At 45.2% G+C, this 18,461-nt stretch overlaps 1 protein-coding gene across 1 annotated transcript; it reads left to right on the forward strand.

Moving 5' to 3' along the window:
* The first annotated feature begins 1,610 nt into the window (after positions 1 to 1,610).
* Positions 1,611 to 2,299, forward strand: LOC129461518 (U1 small nuclear ribonucleoprotein C-like). Its single transcript, XM_063617971.1, has one exon. The coding sequence runs from the start codon at positions 1,667 to 1,669 to the stop codon at positions 2,147 to 2,149; it is 483 nt and encodes a 160-aa protein (XP_063474041.1). The 5' UTR covers positions 1,611 to 1,666; the 3' UTR covers positions 2,150 to 2,299.
* Positions 2,300 to 18,461: the final 16,162 nt, after the last annotated feature.

The following is an 18,461-nucleotide window of genomic DNA, read 5'->3' on the forward strand; positions in this document are numbered from 1 at the left end:
TGCAACCTCCGCCTGCTGGGTTCAAGTGATTCTCCCGCCTCAGCTTCCCGAGTAGCTGGGATTATAGGCGCCCACCACCATGCCTGGCTAATTTTTGTATTTTTAGTAGAGACAGGGTTTCACCATGTTGGCCAGGCTGGTTTTGAACTCCTGACCTAAAGTGATCCGCCTGCCTCGGCCTCCCAAAGTGCTAGGATTACAGACATGAGCCACGGCGCCCGGCATTTTAGCTCAATTCTAAGAAATATTCTTAGTCTAGGTTTTCTCACATAGCTCTCTCTTCTCTTCCTTAAAGTGATCTTTGCTTTCCATTCTTGTTTTAACAATCTATTATGGCTGCATTTTTTAAATAAGTAGCTTCAAATATTGTGTGAGAACATAAGGAGAAATACCTTTTCCTCACCCATCGCTAGGTTTACAGTGGAGAAAGCTCTGTAACAAAAGACAGATTAACAAGAGAAAAGCATGCAAATTTATTTGGTATGTTTTACGTGACACAGGGGCCTTTTAAGCAAATGAATACCCAAAGAAACAGACTTGTGTATTATTGCTAGCTTTGATGAAGAGTGGACGGTCATGGAGAAATATAGCAGGACAAAGGAGATATGATCTAATGATAATAAAACTGCAGGGAGCTTAGCAACATACATTTGTTCAAATTCTTCTCTGTGTTCCTATGTCTTCAGAGATAAGAATGTTCCTTTCTTCTGACCGGGCACGGTGGCTCACTCTTGTAATCCCAGAACTTTGGGAGGCTGAGGTGGGCAAATCGCTTGAGCCCAGGAGTTCGAGACCAGCCTGGTCAACATGGTGAAACCCTGTCTCTACTAAAAATACAAAAATTAGCCGGGCGTGGTGGCACATGCCTGTAATCCTAGCTACTCGAGAGGCTGAGGCAGGAAAATCGCTTGAACCCAGGAAGCGGAGGTTGCAGTGAGCCTAGATCGCACCACTGCACTCCAGCCTGGGTGACAGAGTGAGACTCTGTCTCAAAAAAAAAAAAAAAAAAAAAGAAAAAAACTGTTCCTTTCTTCTGGATATAGGCAGGTCACCTCTTGAATAAAAGTCTTATGACCTGCTTCAGGGCAGAAGGGCAGGGAAAGGTCAGAGAGACCTTCCAGTAAATGCTGTTTCTCAAATTCCTTCAGCTTGAAATACTCAGTGTGCCAAGGTGCTGTATTTTGGGGATACCATGTCCTGAACCACATCAGGGCTACTAAGAAATAAATGTCTGTGCTATGTCTTGAAGCATCTCTGCCTGGATAGAGCACAGTGACCCCAAGAGCTCCATTCAGATTCCCTTTGCTCCATGAAGCATTCCTGCTGTTCCCTGGACAGCTGTAATTAATATGGCCCCAGATAACACAGTTTGTGATTTGTCATTATACATCACACTCTGCCTTATATTTTGAGGTAATGTTTGTAAAGTGCTTAGAGTAGTGTAGGAACATAGTACACACTCAAATGATGATGATGGCCATTATTATTGCTGTTGTTTATGTATATATATGTGTCATTCCTACTCAACTGTAAGCCTTGTTGGGGTGAGGGGAGGACCTTATTTGCTGATGGATTCCCAAGCGAGCCTGGTTTATGCTGCACTCACAACAGGTTCTTACATATAACATTAATGAGGAACGGAGTGGCCAACGGCCTGTAGAGCAACATGCCCAAGTTTTATTGTGACTACTGTGATACATACCTCACCCATGACTCTCCATCTGTGAGAAAGACACATTGCAGTGGAAGGAAACACAAAGAGAATGTGAAAGACTATTATCAGAAATGGATGGAAGAGCAGGCTCAGAGCCTGATTGACAAAAGAACGGCTGCATTTCAACAAGGAAAAATACCTCCTACTCCATTCTCTGCTGCTCCTCCTCCTGCAGGGGCGATGATACCACCTCCCCCCAGCCTTCTGGGTCCTCCTTGCCCTGGTATGATGCCAGCACCCCATATGGGGGTTCCTCCCATGATGCCAATGATGGGCCCTCCTCCTCCTGGGATGATGCCAGTGGGACCTGCTCCTGGAATGAGGCCGCCCATGGGAGGCCACATGCCAATGATGCCTGGGCCCCCAATGATGAGACCTCCTGCCCGTCCCATGATGGTGCCCACTCGGCCCGGAATGACTCGACCAGACAGATAAGGATAGAGGGGAGGCTTCATTGTATCAGTTTTGTATTACCTGTTCTGCTTCACCAGGAGATCATGCTGCTGTGATACTGAGTTTTCTAAACAGCATAAGGAAGACTTGCTCCCCTGTCCTATCAAAGAGAATAGTTTTGGAGGGGAGAAGTGGGACAAAAAAGATGCAGTTTTCATTTGTATTGGGAAATGTGAAAATAAAATTGTCAACTCTTTCAAAAAAAAAACAAAAAAACATTAATGGGAATAAATATTAGAGTACTTTGAAAAGGAAGACATGATTTATTACCATGAATTGGAGCATTGGGTCTCAGCCGATCCTATCCAAAAGGAGAAGCTGTTTGACTAACAAGAGCACCACATCCCCTAGCCTCAGCCCCAGAGGGCAGCAGAAAAAAAAAAGGAAGTGAAGGATAAATGTCACCGAAATTCTCAGTGAAACAGAAGAAACTCTGACCAAAACCAAAATGGAATCGACTGAAAATGTTAATGGTCATTTTTAGTAAGTCACAAGAAGGTTAAGAAATGCTATTTTAATAAGTAGAACAATTTCATTTTCCATATAGCCTGGGAAATTGAGATCTAGATGGTTTCTTTTACATAGTCTCAGATCAACTTTGCACCTCTTTAGCCGAAAGCAGTATGGTTTCGCCTTCAGTAACTTGTGGAAAAAAAGAAGCAAAAGGGATAATATCTTAAGTAATGTTTACAAGAGAAAAGCACATTGGAAGTGAATGTTATATGTAGGATTATCCAACATAGTATTCTGGGAGGAAAAAGTTCAGACAGGAGAAGAAAATAGAGCAAAGAATCAAGTCTGCATGATGTATAGAAGCAGGTTCATGGAGAAACCAATAAAGACTGGGCCCCAGCTTCTTCCAACACCCCAAGAGGGGCCCTAGCGATTTTGTGTTTACAATTATGCATTAGCGTTCATGAAAAGGGCTTCCCAAGGTGCATACGTTTCAGGCTCTATAAAACTTGAACCACTCCTGATGAAATGCCTGTAAATTTATGTAGCTCTTGTTTCTCAGCTTTACTTTTTTGCAACCATTTAGCTCTGCCTTGCTAAATGAAGTGATGCAACAACTGGGGACTTGGCCATAAGGAAGAAGGTCCTTGGAGAACTGCTAGTTGGGGAGATCATCACAGCTGAGTTCAAAGTAATAAAATGTGGACACTAGTATGGTTTTCATCAAGGATTATCATTGTACTTCTAGGGTAGTGATTCCCAACCAGGGGCAAATTCTACCCCCAGCGGGGAGGGCTGCTACTGGCATCTAGTGGGTATAGGCCAAGGATACTGCTAAACATCTTATAATCCACAGGACAACCTCCACAGCAAAGAATTATCTGGCACCATATCTAGTTAGTGCTGAGGTTGAGAAACTGTTCTAGGGTGCTCCTTTTACTACAAGTCAATTGACAATCCAAGTTGTCAAAATGAATGACCAGCAGCGTAAGGTAACATCTCAAAGGCATTCTGTCTCAAAGGCATTTGTTGGGTCTGTCATAAACCATTGTTCATCACATATTTGGCTCTTCCTTCTGTACACACACAGGAAGGTTCTTAGGGCAGTGACTTGAACGAAAACTGGTGGAAACCTGTCTGATGCTAATGGCTGTGAAACAGGGAGTCCTAGAATTACAGGCACCGGAGTGGTGCTTTGTTGTGCAAACCCTGATCAAAAGACCAGCTTCCCTAAAACTAGAGTTTAGACACTTCCTTCATGGATGTGAATGTCCACACAATGTTAATGGAAATGTCGATCCCTCTCCCCGGCTGCTGAGATCCCACTCCCAGGCTGCTGAACCTTACCAGTTAAAGTCCCAGAGTTACGAATGGACTGCCCCAAATTCCTGCCCTTGGACCTTTGCTGGTCCTTTACCACCTCATGGCCTTCCTTCTAGTAGCCTTCTGACTGTCTCTGTAATAGTCCCATGGCGGCTCACTTCCCCAAAACCCCTAAACCATCCTCTCCCTGTTACCCTTCTGTGGATGCCTACACCTCCTGCTTCCCTGAGATGAGTAACAGTAGTAATCACAGCTGCTACCATGTAGGCAGCAGCCACAAGCACTAGGCTGGTGCCATAACTACACTTCATCTGCGAGGCGAGTATCGATAACCTTGTCTTGCAGATGATGAATCCCGGGTTTAAAGAGGCAACTTCCTCCAAGTCACAATGCAGGCATTTGGTCCCAGGACTGCCTGGCTCCAGTAGGAACTCCCTATGCTTACTTCTCTCCTCTCCCCAGAAAAATCTGTTTTTATATTGATCCCCGGATTTATTTTTTCTTTCTTTCTTTCTTTTTTCTTCCTCTTTTTGAGATGCAGTCTTGCTTTCTGGCCCAGCTGGAGTGCAGTGGAGCAATCTCAGCTCACTGCAACCTCTGCCTCCCGGGTTTAAGTGATTCTCCTGCCTCAGCCTCCTGAGTAGCTGGGATTACAGGCACGCACCGCCACACCTGGTTCATTTTTTTTGTATTTTTAGTACAGATGGAGTTTCGCCATGTGGGCCAGGCTGGTCTCGAACTCCTGACCTCAGGTGATCCGCTCACCTCGGCCTCCCAAAGTGCTGGGATTACAGGCGTGAGCAACCGTGCCCAGCCAATCCCTGGATTTTAGATGAGGAAAAGTTCTTTCAAACCAAAGTTGACTCCTCCATCTTGATCTTGTTGTGCTGTCTCCCACTGTCCTTCACTCTGTCTTTTATCTATCACAGCCTCTCCTCTCTAGCGGCTCCTTCCTCTACGAATGCACCCCCTGACCCTGCTTCACGAGCACAGTCCTGCCTCATCTGCATCCTTTGCTTCACTGTCAACTTGTCGAAGGCAAGAGGGTCTCAGTTTGGCCACTCGTCTGCTCCTTCATTCATTTCCTGGCCTGTCCATGAACAAAGTCTTGCTCTCTTCCCTGGCTCCGTGCCTCAGGATGGTGATTTGTCTGTGTACCCTTGGGACCCTCTGCTCTCTCTGGATGGAGACCATGTCTACCTCCCACCCTTGTGTTTCTCAGTGCCTGGGACAGTGCCCTGAAGAGTGTGTGTGATTGGGATGACCTCAGATTCAGACGAAGGCAAAAACCAGATAAACCTCTCCCTCCCAGGGGGCCAGGGAGATGGCTGAAGCAGGGCTCCTAGGGAAATTCCTTCGGGCTGGAGCTCTATTCAACAGAATGACAACACACTATTGACATATTTAGAGCAGTGATTACCTCATGGAAATACCCTATTTTCACCAGGGACTGAGATCCGAGCTTCATATCTAAATGTCATGTATCTCTTCACTGTAACTGAGGCTCTGAGAAAACAGAAGCACATGACTACATACTAGGGGATTCAATTCCTGTTTTTCCTTCCTGTTTGTCCTCTTCTAAAATAAAAAAGAAACTTCTTGGTATTGTTATCCTGAGGGTATATTACTACTACATATGTGGAGATAAAGTTAAATGAAACAAGTGGTTTCTGAGCTGTTGGCAGTAAAGGCCATCCATTTTTAAAAGGAAATTAAGTATCATCTAAATCTATATTTGATGGCAAAGATCCCTTCTCTGGATAATTCCATTCTCATACACTCTCCACTGAAATGTCTGTAGGAATTTCCATAAGTTGGTATTAGGCTTCTGTCTAACCTTCATCCATCTATCTACTGGTTCATTCCTTAATTCAACAAATCTTTATCCAACCTGTATGCTCAGTCATTGGACAAGAAAGACACTGTGCTTGTTCTCAAAGAGCAAAGTCTAACGTGGCACCTACAACTCAGGGTGACGGGTGCTGGATAACAGAAATGTAGGGTGTGATAGGAACGTTCACATAGACGCTGACCCCAGACTTGGGGGCAGCCAGTCAGGGACAGTTTCTAGGAGAAAGTAACATCTAAGGTAGGTGAAGGTGGAAGGGGTCAGGTTGCGGGGAGAGGCTGACCAAACGAGAGAATAACGTTTAGAAGGCCCAGGTCAAGGGAGAGAGAAACAGAGACAGAAAGACAGGAGAGAGTTTTAAGGGACCAACAAGTTCATGCTTACTGGATCAGAGAAGAGGAGATGAATGGAGAAAGATTCAGGCACATGAAGTGGGTGCTATTATCATCCCCACATCGCAGATGTGGAACTGAGGCACTGAGAGGTTAAGTAACTTGCCCAAGGTCATCCAGCTAGTATGCAGCAGATCCTGACTCAACCTAGTATCTGTGACCTTCGCTGCTGCCTTTGAGATTATTTTCTTTTCTTTTTTTTGGAGACCGGGTCTCGCTCTGTTGCCTAGGCTGGATTGCAGTGGTGTGATCGCAGTTCACTGCAGCCTTGATGAGATCATTTTCAAAATTCCCTCCCAGCTATGGTTTGGAGGCTCCAGGAGAAAAGAGTAGATTAAGGCAGTAATTTTATATTCAGTGGGAAGTCTGAGTGGGAATGTCAGCCCCAGAAAACCTGTCCTCCTCTGCCTGCTGCCCTCCATAAGTCAGATTAAGGCAAAAGTACTGCTATTCTGGGGGGATTTTCATTTAAATGGGGTAGGGCCCAGCACGTTTTCAGCACCCTAACTAGCAGGGGAGATTGAGGGAGACATTTTGGGGTAGGGGTCCAGCCTGTGTCCCTTCAAGGGGATAAATATGAGGGACCACATCATCATATAATCAGAGGCATCTTTTTGCCTAGAAAGGTTGGTATGAATCACTAAGCTCTTAATTTTCTGTCAGAGAATGACTTAGGCTCTTGAAAGTTATACATTAGAAGGTTTTTTTCCCCCCTTATAATTACGAATGGCATAAGTGAGAATTACTCAAGTTGACTCAAGGATTAAATTGTTTTATTCAAAGGAGCCGAGTTTTGTTTCATTCAGTGACTGATTTCAAGCTTCATAGCCCTTAAGGGGGAAGACAAAAAGGCTTTAATGCCATACATTTTGCAAGGGAAGACTTCAAAGTGGTGATGTGTGTGACCAGTTCACCCAAGCATGGGATGTGGAGAGCAGACTTCTCAGGACCAGATAATTTCTCATCGCCAATTACCCACCAGTGAGATTAACCCTTTAGCCAATGAGAAATCGAACATTTGTTCACAACTAATTCTCCCTAGAATAAAAATACTTCAGTTTGAGAAGTGTCACCCCCAAATGCTCACTTTTCTTGTTTCATTCCAGTTGCCTAGCTCCTTCTCAAGGGATAGACTAATCCCTTAGCTGCTGAGACCAGCTTGAGTTGAAAGGCCCATCTCCAAGACCGCCTATGGTGATATGGATGAGGACTTTTCCATATTTATTTTCAACACTGGTGGAGTTGACGGTCTGGAGAGTATGTGTGCATATACATATAATATAAAATATTATACATATTATATATACACAAACATATATTATGTGTGTGTATATATATAAATATATATGAAACTGGATATATATCATGAGTTGGATTGGAAAAGGAGCTTTGGAAAAGCTGATGACCAATGACTATGAGCATGAACATGTTGGTCTGGTTAAGGCAGAAAGACTGTGTGTGTTTTGTATCCTTGTTTATACCACTACCTAGGGAACTCAAAGTCACATTGAAATTGGATATGGTTTATCAGTTAGCTCTGTCTACTCAAACAATTTCTCCCACCAAAAAATGGACAGTAGTTTGATCAGCCCTTTTACTACTACTTAAAACTCTTTCTTCCACTTGGCCAGATCTGATTTTGTAATTCCTTTCAGGCAAGTGGATAGAAAGCTTTGTTAACAACTTCTGCTTATTGAGTTATCGTATAAATCATTAGTTGATTCATCACTATGAAAATTCAGGAATGCCGGCTATAATGTGCTATGCTGATCAGGTGTCTGCTCTGCTCTGATTTTGGCATCAATGTGGTGACCTCCCAGGAGCAGGGGACCACTTGGTTGCCTAAGGAGGGGTAAACCAGCCCAGGTCGGAAATGGAGCAGGTCAAAACTCCCGTGCTGATCAGTAGCAGCATCGCACCTGTGAATAGTCACTGCCCTCCAGCATGGGCAACATAGTAAGACCCTGTCTCTAAAAGACAAAAAAGAAGAAAGAAAGAAAGAAAGAAAGAAAGAAAGAAAGAAAGAAAGAAAGAAAGAAAGAAAGAAGAAAGAAAGAAAGAAAGGAAGGAAGGAAAAATCAGGAATGTCATTTATATAGTGATTAACCTGTTTTTTCATTGGGACATATGCTGACATATGTGCCCTTTAGATCCATATTGTGGTCAGAAAATTAGCAGTTAGCAATAAGCCTTTATCCTGCTTATTTCTCTGTTGCCATTGAGTTTTCTTGTCACAGTAGTGAGAAAATAGATGGCATGGCACTTCTGGCTTGGAAGTCATTGAGAGAGTGAGTGAATGGAAGAGGAGAAGGGAAGTGAACGACTAACAAACCCAACTCTACCAAACCAGTGTCTTCATGAGTGCTGGAACAATAAGCACGCCATGGTGGTTCTCATTCCACAACCATTTATTCATTCAGACAAATAGAGCCTACTATGAGCACACACTAGGAAGACACAAGGTCTGACCTCGAGAGCTCACACTAGGACTTGCCCAAAAGTGGGCCCATCAAAGGTGCTGAAAAGAACAGGTGTGCATTTGCAATCAGCAGGCTGCCTCCCCTTTTCACAAGGCACAATGGATTGAGTTATCTTCCACATTCCTCAGTCCTGAACTTACCTGTTATTAGTAAAGTTGAGAGGGACAGGCTCAGAATGATTTAGACAAAAGAGGAGATTGATTGGAAGGCATATAACAGAAAGTTCAACAACCAAATCACAGGAAGGGCACGGCATCAGGGATGAGGGAACCAGCAAATCCCTCCCTCCCTCACCCCTGCTCTCCATTCCACACTCCTCTCTGGCCAACTCACTTCCTTCTCTCTCTGTGGAGAGGGGCTCTCCCCACAATGGTGGTGCCCCAGCGTCACATCTTCCAGACTCTATCCTTCTCCTTCTCTGTCTCCTTAGTAGGCTCAGCCCCCTACCTGCTCATCAAATGCTGGAGTTCCTCCAGGCTGCATCCTAGGCCCTCTTACTCCCTCCCTGAGATCTCACTCATGTGAGGTCAGTCACCACCTCTACCTAAAGGATTCTCAAATGTATTCTCCAACACAGACCTTTCTCCAGGCTCTAGGCCTATGTATCCAAATGCCTTCCTGATATCTGCTCTTGGGTATCTCAAAGGCATCTGAAACTTTCCCCTTCTTTCTTGGTAACAGAATCCCCATGTTGTTGGAAGTGGCAATGAACTCAGTGAAAAGACGACATTTCCCAGCATCCCTTGCAGCCAGAGGTAGACAATGAGATATAAATGGAAGTAGATTGAATTCCTGCAAAAGTCCTTCACAAAAGCCTGATTCAGCTGGATGTTTTGCCATTTTCATTGTTATGGCTTCCTCCTTCTTCTGCCTGGCATGTGAACATAATAGCTAGTGCTACAGTGGTCATCTTGAGACTGTGAGAACTTGAAGATGGAAACTAGCACTCAAAATGGCAGAGAGAGTGGTAGAAGGATCTTGGGATAAAGGTACCTATTTCCTAGCTTTAGACAACTTTTAGGTGAGAAATTATAAATTTCTATCTTATTGAAGTCCCCTCTATTTATAACTAGAAGCCAAACACAGTTCCTAACAGATATAAGAGCCTCCTCCTACCCTTCCAGCCTTATAGGGAACCTGGCCCCCCTGCACCCTTCCCCCTCTCTCGTCACACTGCCCTCTTGCTCTCCCTGCGCTTGCCATGCCCTCTCCTGCCACTCAGTCTTCTCACATGCCATTTCCATTACCTAGATCTCAGCTCTGCCATTGTTTCCTCGGGGAAATCATCCTTGACCTACTTCCCCAGGTAGTTCCCCCACCACAGGTTCTCAAAGTGCCACCAGCCTCTCCTTTTTTGCATCCGTCTTCAGTGTAATTTTATATTTATTTGCATCAGCTTTGGACTCACACATATCCCTGTCACTACATTGTAAGCTCTGGGGAGGCAGGGACTTTGACCTTTCCTTTTCTTACTACTGTATTTTTATACCTAAGCACAGTATTATAATGAGTGTTCACCCCAAAAGAGAAAAATGTTGAATACATTAATGCACCACAAAAGAATTACTCAGACCTCTCTGGTCTATGTTTTTTAAATCCTGGGGAAGAATTCTGAACGGCCTAGCTAGGACCGAGTTTCTACCTCAGGACTGTGGCCAAGAGCAGGCTCTATAAGAACGTGGCTGGCTGGGTGCGGTGGCTCACACCTGTAATCCCAGCACTTGGGAGGCCAAAGCAGGATTATCCCCTGAGCCTGGGAGTTCGAGACCAGCCTGGACACCAAGCCAGACCCAGCCTCTAAATAAAAATAAAAAATAAAATTAGCCCGGTGTGGTGGCATGTGCCTGTTTTCCTAGCTACTTGGGAGGCTGAGATGGAAGGATGGCTTGAACCCAGGAGTTTGAGACTGCATTGAGACAATGATTGCACCACTGTACTCCAGCCTAGGTGACAGAGCAGATCGTGTCAAAAAAAAAAAAAAAAAAAAGAAAGAAAGAAAGAACATGGCAGCCCCCATTCAAATCACATGTCCAGAATAGGGAAAACAATAATCCCAAAAGAAACGAAAGGAGATGGGCAGAACAATAAACATCCACACTCTTAAGGCCATCCTTGATGCATATTTTAATATGATTTTACCTGGAGGAGAGCCTGTGGAAGGAGAGTACACAATATAACTTGGCTCAGGTCCTCCATGCCCTAGGAAAGGATGTGGTCCCCAAACTCCTCTACATAAGGCTGGGACAACCTTGTCATATTCCCCCGTGGTCTATTATGCATTCATTGTCAATAGATTAAAAAATGAGAAACCCTGTTTTATCTGAATTTATGATTCCCATTCAGCTCAACAGACACCTAGAATAAAATATAAGCTCTTCGCTTAGCCCAAAGCCCTTACCCCCTCATACCTTCACTCCTTCCTGCCCCCATTGAGTTCCATCCACTCAGGCCTCCTCTGATTTCTCAAAGCCTGAGCTCACTCCTGCCTGGGGAACTTTACACTGCTGTCCCCCTCTGCCTGAAACTGTCTGCCCCTAGATCTGGGCAAGGCTGGCTCCTGTGGAGGCCGAGCCAGCAGAGCTGCCAGTTTGGGCACTGCACAAAGATGCTGGACTGTGGGGGTGGTGATAATCTGAAATTCAGTCCCAGTGCTGTCTGCTAAGTCTTGTGCTCTGAGAAGAGGTGCAGTTTTCTTACCCAAATACAGCATCCTATAGCAAAGTCAAGGGTCCTTGGGGCTACATTTGGCTAAAGGGGAGATCTTTGTCTAATTTATATACACCACATAAGGCTAGTAGTGGTGGCTGGGCTAGAGGGCCTCCTCATCAGAGCTGGAGAATTTGCTCCCCTACTGGATGATGACCATGTGGCTAAGTTGACACTAGAGCCAGAATTTTGAAACTTAGGACAAAGGCCACCTGGTCACCAGTTGACCCCTCTAACTGAAGATGAGGGAGAGGGAGTTTCAGAGGGTGATCCTGAAAGCTGGTTCTGGGCTCTGCCTGTCTCCGTACTCTTTCAGTTCAGTTACTTCTTCACCTATGCATTCCGTGTCCCACTATCTGAACTCCCAGCTGTGTGAACCAGGGATTACAGACCCTACTTTCAGGGATTTTGCAGTCCACAGGGAGATACAAATAAAATAATCACACCAACAACCTGGACATTAAACTGTGATGAGTGCCAGGTGCAGTGGCACACGCCTGTAACCCCAGCTACTTGGGAGCCTGAGGCAGGAGAATCGCTTGAACCTGGGAGGCAGAGGTTGCAGTGAGCTGAGATTGCGCCACTGCTTCCAGCGTGGGCCACAGAGCTGGACTCCGTCTCAAACAAACAAACAAAAACTGTGATGAGGGCCAGAAAGGAGGAGTGGGTAGGCTTTGAGAGCACGAGGTGGAGGGACTTGACCTAAGGTGGAGGGGTGGGGGTGAGAAGACGTCCATGAAGAAGTGATTCCAGTTGAGAATAGAAGGACAATGGCCGGGCGCGATGACTCATGCTTGTAGTCTCAGCACTTTAGGAGGCTGAGGTGGGCAGATCTCTTGAGCCCAGGAGTTCAAGACCAGCCAGGGCAACATAGGGAGTGCCGGTCTCTACAAAAAATAAATAACTAGCTGGGTGCAGTGGCATGTGCCTATAGTTCCAGCTACTGGGAGGCTGAGGTGCAAGGATCTGCTTGAGCCTGGAAGGTCGAGGCTGCAGTGAACCATGAGTGTGCCACTGCACTCCAGCCTGGATGACAGAGTGAGGCTTCGTCTCAAAAAAACAAAAAAAGAGACTAGAGGGATGGGTAGGAGGTGACCAGGCAGAGAAAGGATGGGACATGTGGAAAGCAGTAGCCTGGTCCAAAGAAGTTCTTAGAGGAAAAACTTCAGCCGAATTAAATTTAAGAGTTTGAGCATAAAAGGATTAGCAAATCAGGCAGCCCGCTGAGCCAGAGTAGGCTCAGAGACTCCAGTGCAGTCACATAGTGGAAGAAGATTTATGGACAGAAAAAGGAAAGTGATGTACAGAAAGTGAGGTACAGAAACAGCTGGACTGAGGCCAGGTGCAGTGGCTCACACCTGTAATCCCAGCACTTTGGGAGGCTGAGGCAGACAGATCACCTGAGGTCGGGAGTTCGAGACCAGCCTAGCCAACATGGTGAAACCCTGTCTCTACTAAAAATGCAAAAATTAGCTGGGTGTGGGGTCATGCACCTGTAATCCCAGCTACTCGGGAGGCTGAGGTGGGAGAATGGCTTGAACCTGGGAAGCAGAGGTTGCAGTGAGCTGAGATCACTCCACGGCACTCCAGCCTGGGCCACAGAGCAAGACTCCATCTCAAAAAAAAAAAAAAAAAAAGAAGAAAAGAAAAGAAAAGAAACAGCTGGATTGGTTATAGCTCAGCATTTGCCTTATTTGAATGCAGTTTGAACAGTTGGCTACATTTGATTGGCCAAAACTCAGTGATTGGCACAAGAGTAGGCTACAGTCTGTTTACAATTCCATTTACGTTATAGTTCATGATGTACAGAAAAACATTTAGGCTGAACTTAAAATATGTAAAGAGGTAGCTTCAGGCTAAACTTGATTTAACAAAATACAGAGGCCTGGACCCAGCTCAGGGTGCAGGTCATGTTAGTGCCCAGAAGTGTTTCAAACAAGGCTTGTTGTCTTTTAAGCATCTGCTATTATTCATCACTGAGGTGACATCTGCATATCATTCTGGCAAGTTTTCCCTCAGGTCCAAGTAGAGCATGACTCAGTGGCATGTTGGAGAAGGTTTCCTTCAGCTCACAAGGGCTGACTGCGCATATCCCTTCCCAACTGCACATTCAGTGATGTCACATTGGTCTAGTGGCACTGTTGCTTATGGTGGCAGTATTTGCACCAGGGAAATCAGCACACACTGCAAAGCAGGGCATTTTGTTTTTCTTAGAGAGCTGATGATAAATATTTACTGGCATGCCATGGCATGAGCCACCTTTCACAGTCCCAGAGAAGATGCCCAATTTCTCAGAGCATCACAAATTTTCTTGAAAAGGTTGGATTTATGACAAAGTGACATGACAGCCTTTGGATCCTACCTCAGACAGCTGGAAAAAGACAGGTGCTGCCAACCTACTAAAGATCTAGCATGATTTCTGTCACTCATGGAATGTTTCCTGCAATCGGCTTTCAAGAAACAGAACTTCCTAACTGCTGTCATTTGAGGGGGATTGAGGGGGTTGGACTTGGCCAGTCAGCGCTGCTTGCTAATTCCCTCCATGGCCAGAGACTGTTACCACGTCCTGGGACAAATAGCAAAGGCACCTAGTACCTCATCTCTCTCCTCTGAGGACTAGCAGTTGATTAGCAACATAGGACAGTTAGAAATTATGGGTGTAGGCCAGGCACGGTGGCTCATGCCTGTAATCCCAGCACTTTGGGAGGCCGAGGTGGGCAGATCACCCGAGGTCAGGAGTTTGAGACCAGCCTGACCAACATGGCTAAACCCCATCTCTACTAAAAATACAAAAAAAATTTAGCCAGGCCTGATGGCAGGTGCCTGTAATCCCAGCTACTCATGAGGCTGAGGCAGGAGGATGGCTTGAGCCCGGGAGGCAGAGGTTGCCGTGAGCCGAGATTGCACCATTGCACTCCAGCCTGGGGCAACAGAGAGAGACTCTGTCTCAAAAAAAAATACAAAACAAAACAAAACAAAAAAAACCCCAAAAGCAAAGCAAAACATAAAAACAAACAAAAAGACCTCACAAATTATGTGTGTAATTCTGTAATTCTGATCCCAGTTTTCTACCACCCTAGTGCTTTTGGGAGGGCCTGATTCAGATGAAGAGTCTCCTGAGAGCATGAACTGTCTCAGGTATCCGTGTGTTCCTCAGTGTCTGGCCTGGTGACTGGCACACAATCTTGCACTAGATGCTGGCTTTTGAATTAATGCACGCTATGAAAGAGAACCCAGAAAGTTTGCACAGCTAGAGCTTCTCCTCACCCTGGGTCTTTGTGATTTGACTTGCTGGTGATTTCTATTTATCCTGCTAAACTCAACTCAGGAGAGGCTTGGAAGCCCTTCCTAGTACGCTGAGACTGGGGAGATATGATACTCCTTATCACAAGGTATCACCAGTATCTGTCCCCCCCGGTGGTTCTCCCCACTGTGAGTGTCTACATCTCATTCATTCCTCCAGTCCCAGTCCTTGGCACAGTGCTTGGTACAGAATAGGTGCCAGTGAATATTTAATGTGTGAATGAGGGGCTGAGGCTAGTGCAAACAGGAGCTTAAAGCTCAGGAAAGATTGGAGAAAGCCACACTTAACAAGCTCCTTCTGTATGCCAGGTATTTGAAGGACAGCGCAGAACATGCCACTCCAAAATATGCTACTTTGGCATAGGATTATTTTGAGCTGACAACCACTGAGAAGAAGCAGATACATGAAAGGCTCTCTGCTTGCCCTCTATTTGCCCAAAAGCAAGACACAAATTTTTTTTTTTTTTTTTTTTGAGATGGAGTTTCACTCTTGTTGCCCACTCTTTTTACTCTCAGGCTGGAGTGCAATGGCTCACTGCAACCTCTGCCTCCCAGGTTCAAACACTTCTCCTGCCTCAGCCTCCTGAGTATCTGGGACTACAGGCATGCGCCACCACGCCCGGCTAATTTTTGTATTTTTAGTAGAGACAAAGTTTCACCATGTTGGCCAGGCTGGTCTCGAACTCCTGACCTCAGGTGATCCGCATGCGTTGGCCTCCCAAAGTGTTGGGATTATAGGCATGAGCCGCGGCGCCTGGCCCAGGACACCAATTTGTAAAGGTTTCTCATCCTCTCCTCTCTACTAGGAAGGACAGAAGTTAATCACTGGCGAGAAGTCTAGACCCTTATAAACCCAGAGAGGGCACCAGAGGAATATGCATAGCACACCTTACTCACTAGCCCTTATCTTCCATTGGTTTCCCACAAGCCCAAGTTCTAACCACCCTTTTAAGTTATTCAGCACAGGGTACTCCCATACTTACGTGTGATGCACATGTTAATCTATTTTTCGTCAGTTGAATTTACAGGGCCCCAGCTGGAAAATTTAGTTGAGTAGAGGGAAAAAGATTTTCCTCCCCTACGTATTGTACAAAGTCCTTGCATACTTTCTCTCTTTCAATTTTTACAACAACCCCTTGAGGTAAATTCTACTATTCCCATTTTACAGAGGAGGAACTGAAGATCAGAGCTGTTAAGTAACTTACTCAAAGTCGCACAGCTCATCACAGGAGGGGCTCCTATTAGGGTCCAAATATAACGTTGTGCCTTCTACTGTACAGTGATGTAGGGTGGGTTGGAGTCAGAACACTCAATTGCAGCCCATGAGACACTGCTGGGTGGGTATAAGGACCCCTTTCTTTGCCTGTTCCTTGCCTGCAACATCACCACCTTCACCCCTTGAAGCCAGTTTGTCTGCATATTGATTTGATTTAGGCTTACAGGACTTCAGGGTCTATTTCCGTTGTGCTTCTCAAGGAACATTTTGCAATATTTGTTTCATTCACTTCAAGTTCGGAAGACTTATGTTTTCCCGTTTATGGGAACAGGGACCAAGAAGCTGATGGAATCAGTAAGTGTATTCTGCTGAAACTCTTGACCAGTGTGTCTTACAGTGAAAACTAAAACTAAAATCCTAAGCCCACAGTCAACTGCATGGACCCCCTCTTGGTCAAGGAGAACCCCCGAGACAGCCGAAAAACAGACTACCTGGCCATAATGGGAAGGAGGGTGTCAGACCTGCCTCATTATACCCAGTCCCTTTTGGAGTTTAGGCACAACTGGCCAGCCTTAATGTTAAAATAGAGATCACAAGACTGACAAAACAGATTCTTTGTGGTACTAAGATTCCAGATTTTAAACCATGCAAGGCCAGGGTGAAGTCATGCCTGCAGGCCATCAATTTTGCTATGTAGCATCCTTATCTTAATTTAAAACATTCTTTTCTGCTGACGCCAAATTTTAGACAGAGCCTTACTCCTTTAACCAACTGTAAATTAAAGAATATCTGAATCCACTTATAACCTGTAAGCCCTCCACTTCAAGATAACCCGCCTTTTTGGGTCAAACCAATATATACCTTCCATGTATTGATTTATGTGTTTGCCTGTAACTCTTGCCTCTCTAAAACGTATAAAACCAAACTAATCTGACTACCTTTGGCACACTTTTTTTTTTTTTTTTTTGAGACAGAGTCTCGCTCTGTTGCCCAGGCTGGAGTGCAGTGGCGTGATCTCGGCTCACTGCAACCTCTACCTCCCAGGTTCACGCCATTCTCCTGCCTCAGCCTCCTGAGTAGCTGAGATTACAGATGCCTGCCACCACGCCTGGCTAATTTTTTGTATTTTTAGTAGAGACGGGGTTTCACCATGTTGGCCAGGCTGGTCTGAAACTCCTGACCTCAGGTGATCTGCCTGCCTCGGCCTCTCAAAGTGCTGGGATTACAGGCGTGAGTGACCTCGCCCGGCCACCTTTGGCATACTTTCTTGGGACCTCTTGAGGCTGTGTTTCCCCAGGCCATGGTCACTCACACTGGCTCAGAATAAAACTCTTTAAAATATTGTACACAGTTTGTTTTTTTCCATTAACAGAATGTAGCTCCAGGATAACCTGCATCAGAATCCCTGGGGCCATGGGTAAGATTTAGCGTCTCAGCCCATAGAGCAGGTCTTTGGATGTGACCCTGAAATATGCATCTTACCCAGGAACCCCTGTCTGAATGTTTTGAAGGAACTTTCAAGGACCTGTTTAAAATGTTAAGGTACAATTTACATAGAGCTAAGTACACAAATCTTAAGTGTATTATAGCTAGAATTTTTATATAAGGATACACATTTTAACCTAATTACACATTTGCGGAATAACCATTCAAATCAAGATAGGGAAGAAAAATTTCCCTCTAAGTCTTCCCAGAGGTGCATACTATTCTGACTGTCACCATGGGCTAGTTTTGGTTGTTCTTGAACTTCATAGATCATACAGGGCATACTCTTTTGCATCTGTTTCCTTTTAGTTATACTATGCTTTTGCAATTTGTCCATGTTGTATGTGTAGCAGTAGTTAGTTCCTTTTTACTGCTGGTAAAATTGCATTGTATGAATATATCCCCATTTACTTATATATTGATTGTCTTGTTGAAGTTCATTTCGATTGTTTCCAGTTTGTGGTTATTATGAATAAAGCTGCTGTGAGCATTCTTGTAATAGTCTTTTGGCTGTCTTGGGCACTTGAGGATTTCTTGGGCAACTACCTAGGAGTGAAACTGCATCAGGCTTAAGGTTTGACAGAGAGGTAGGTGAGGGCTTATATATAACCATGAACAAACAGTGCATGTTGGGCAGGAACATCAACAGTTCCCACCCCAAAGGAAGAGAAGGCCTGGGTGGGGCACTTAGTGGCTGAGCCTAGCTCATGGACTTCGAAAAGGTGATATTGAGGCTGGGCATGGTGGCTCACGCCTGTAATCTCAGCACTTTGGGAGGCTGAGATGGGAGGATCATGAGGTCAGGAGTTTGAGACCAGCCTGGCCAACATGGCAAAACCCTGTCTCTACCAAAAATACAAAAATTAGCCGGGTACGATGGTGTGTGCCTGTAGTCCCAGCTACTTGGGAGGCTGAAGCAGGAGCATCGCTTGAACCTGGGAGGTGGAGGTTGCAGTGAGCCAAGATTGTGCCACTGCACTCCATCCTGGGCGAAGAGCGAGACTCCATCTCAAAAACCCAAAAAATCAAAAGGTGATATTGCCCCCAAGGGGCTGAAAATTGTTTACTGAGAGGGATGTGTATGTGG

The sequence above is a fragment of the Symphalangus syndactylus genome, chromosome 14, assembly GCF_028878055.3.
Source record: "Symphalangus syndactylus isolate Jambi chromosome 14, NHGRI_mSymSyn1-v2.1_pri, whole genome shotgun sequence".
Lineage (NCBI taxonomy): Eukaryota > Metazoa > Chordata > Mammalia > Primates > Hylobatidae > Symphalangus > Symphalangus syndactylus.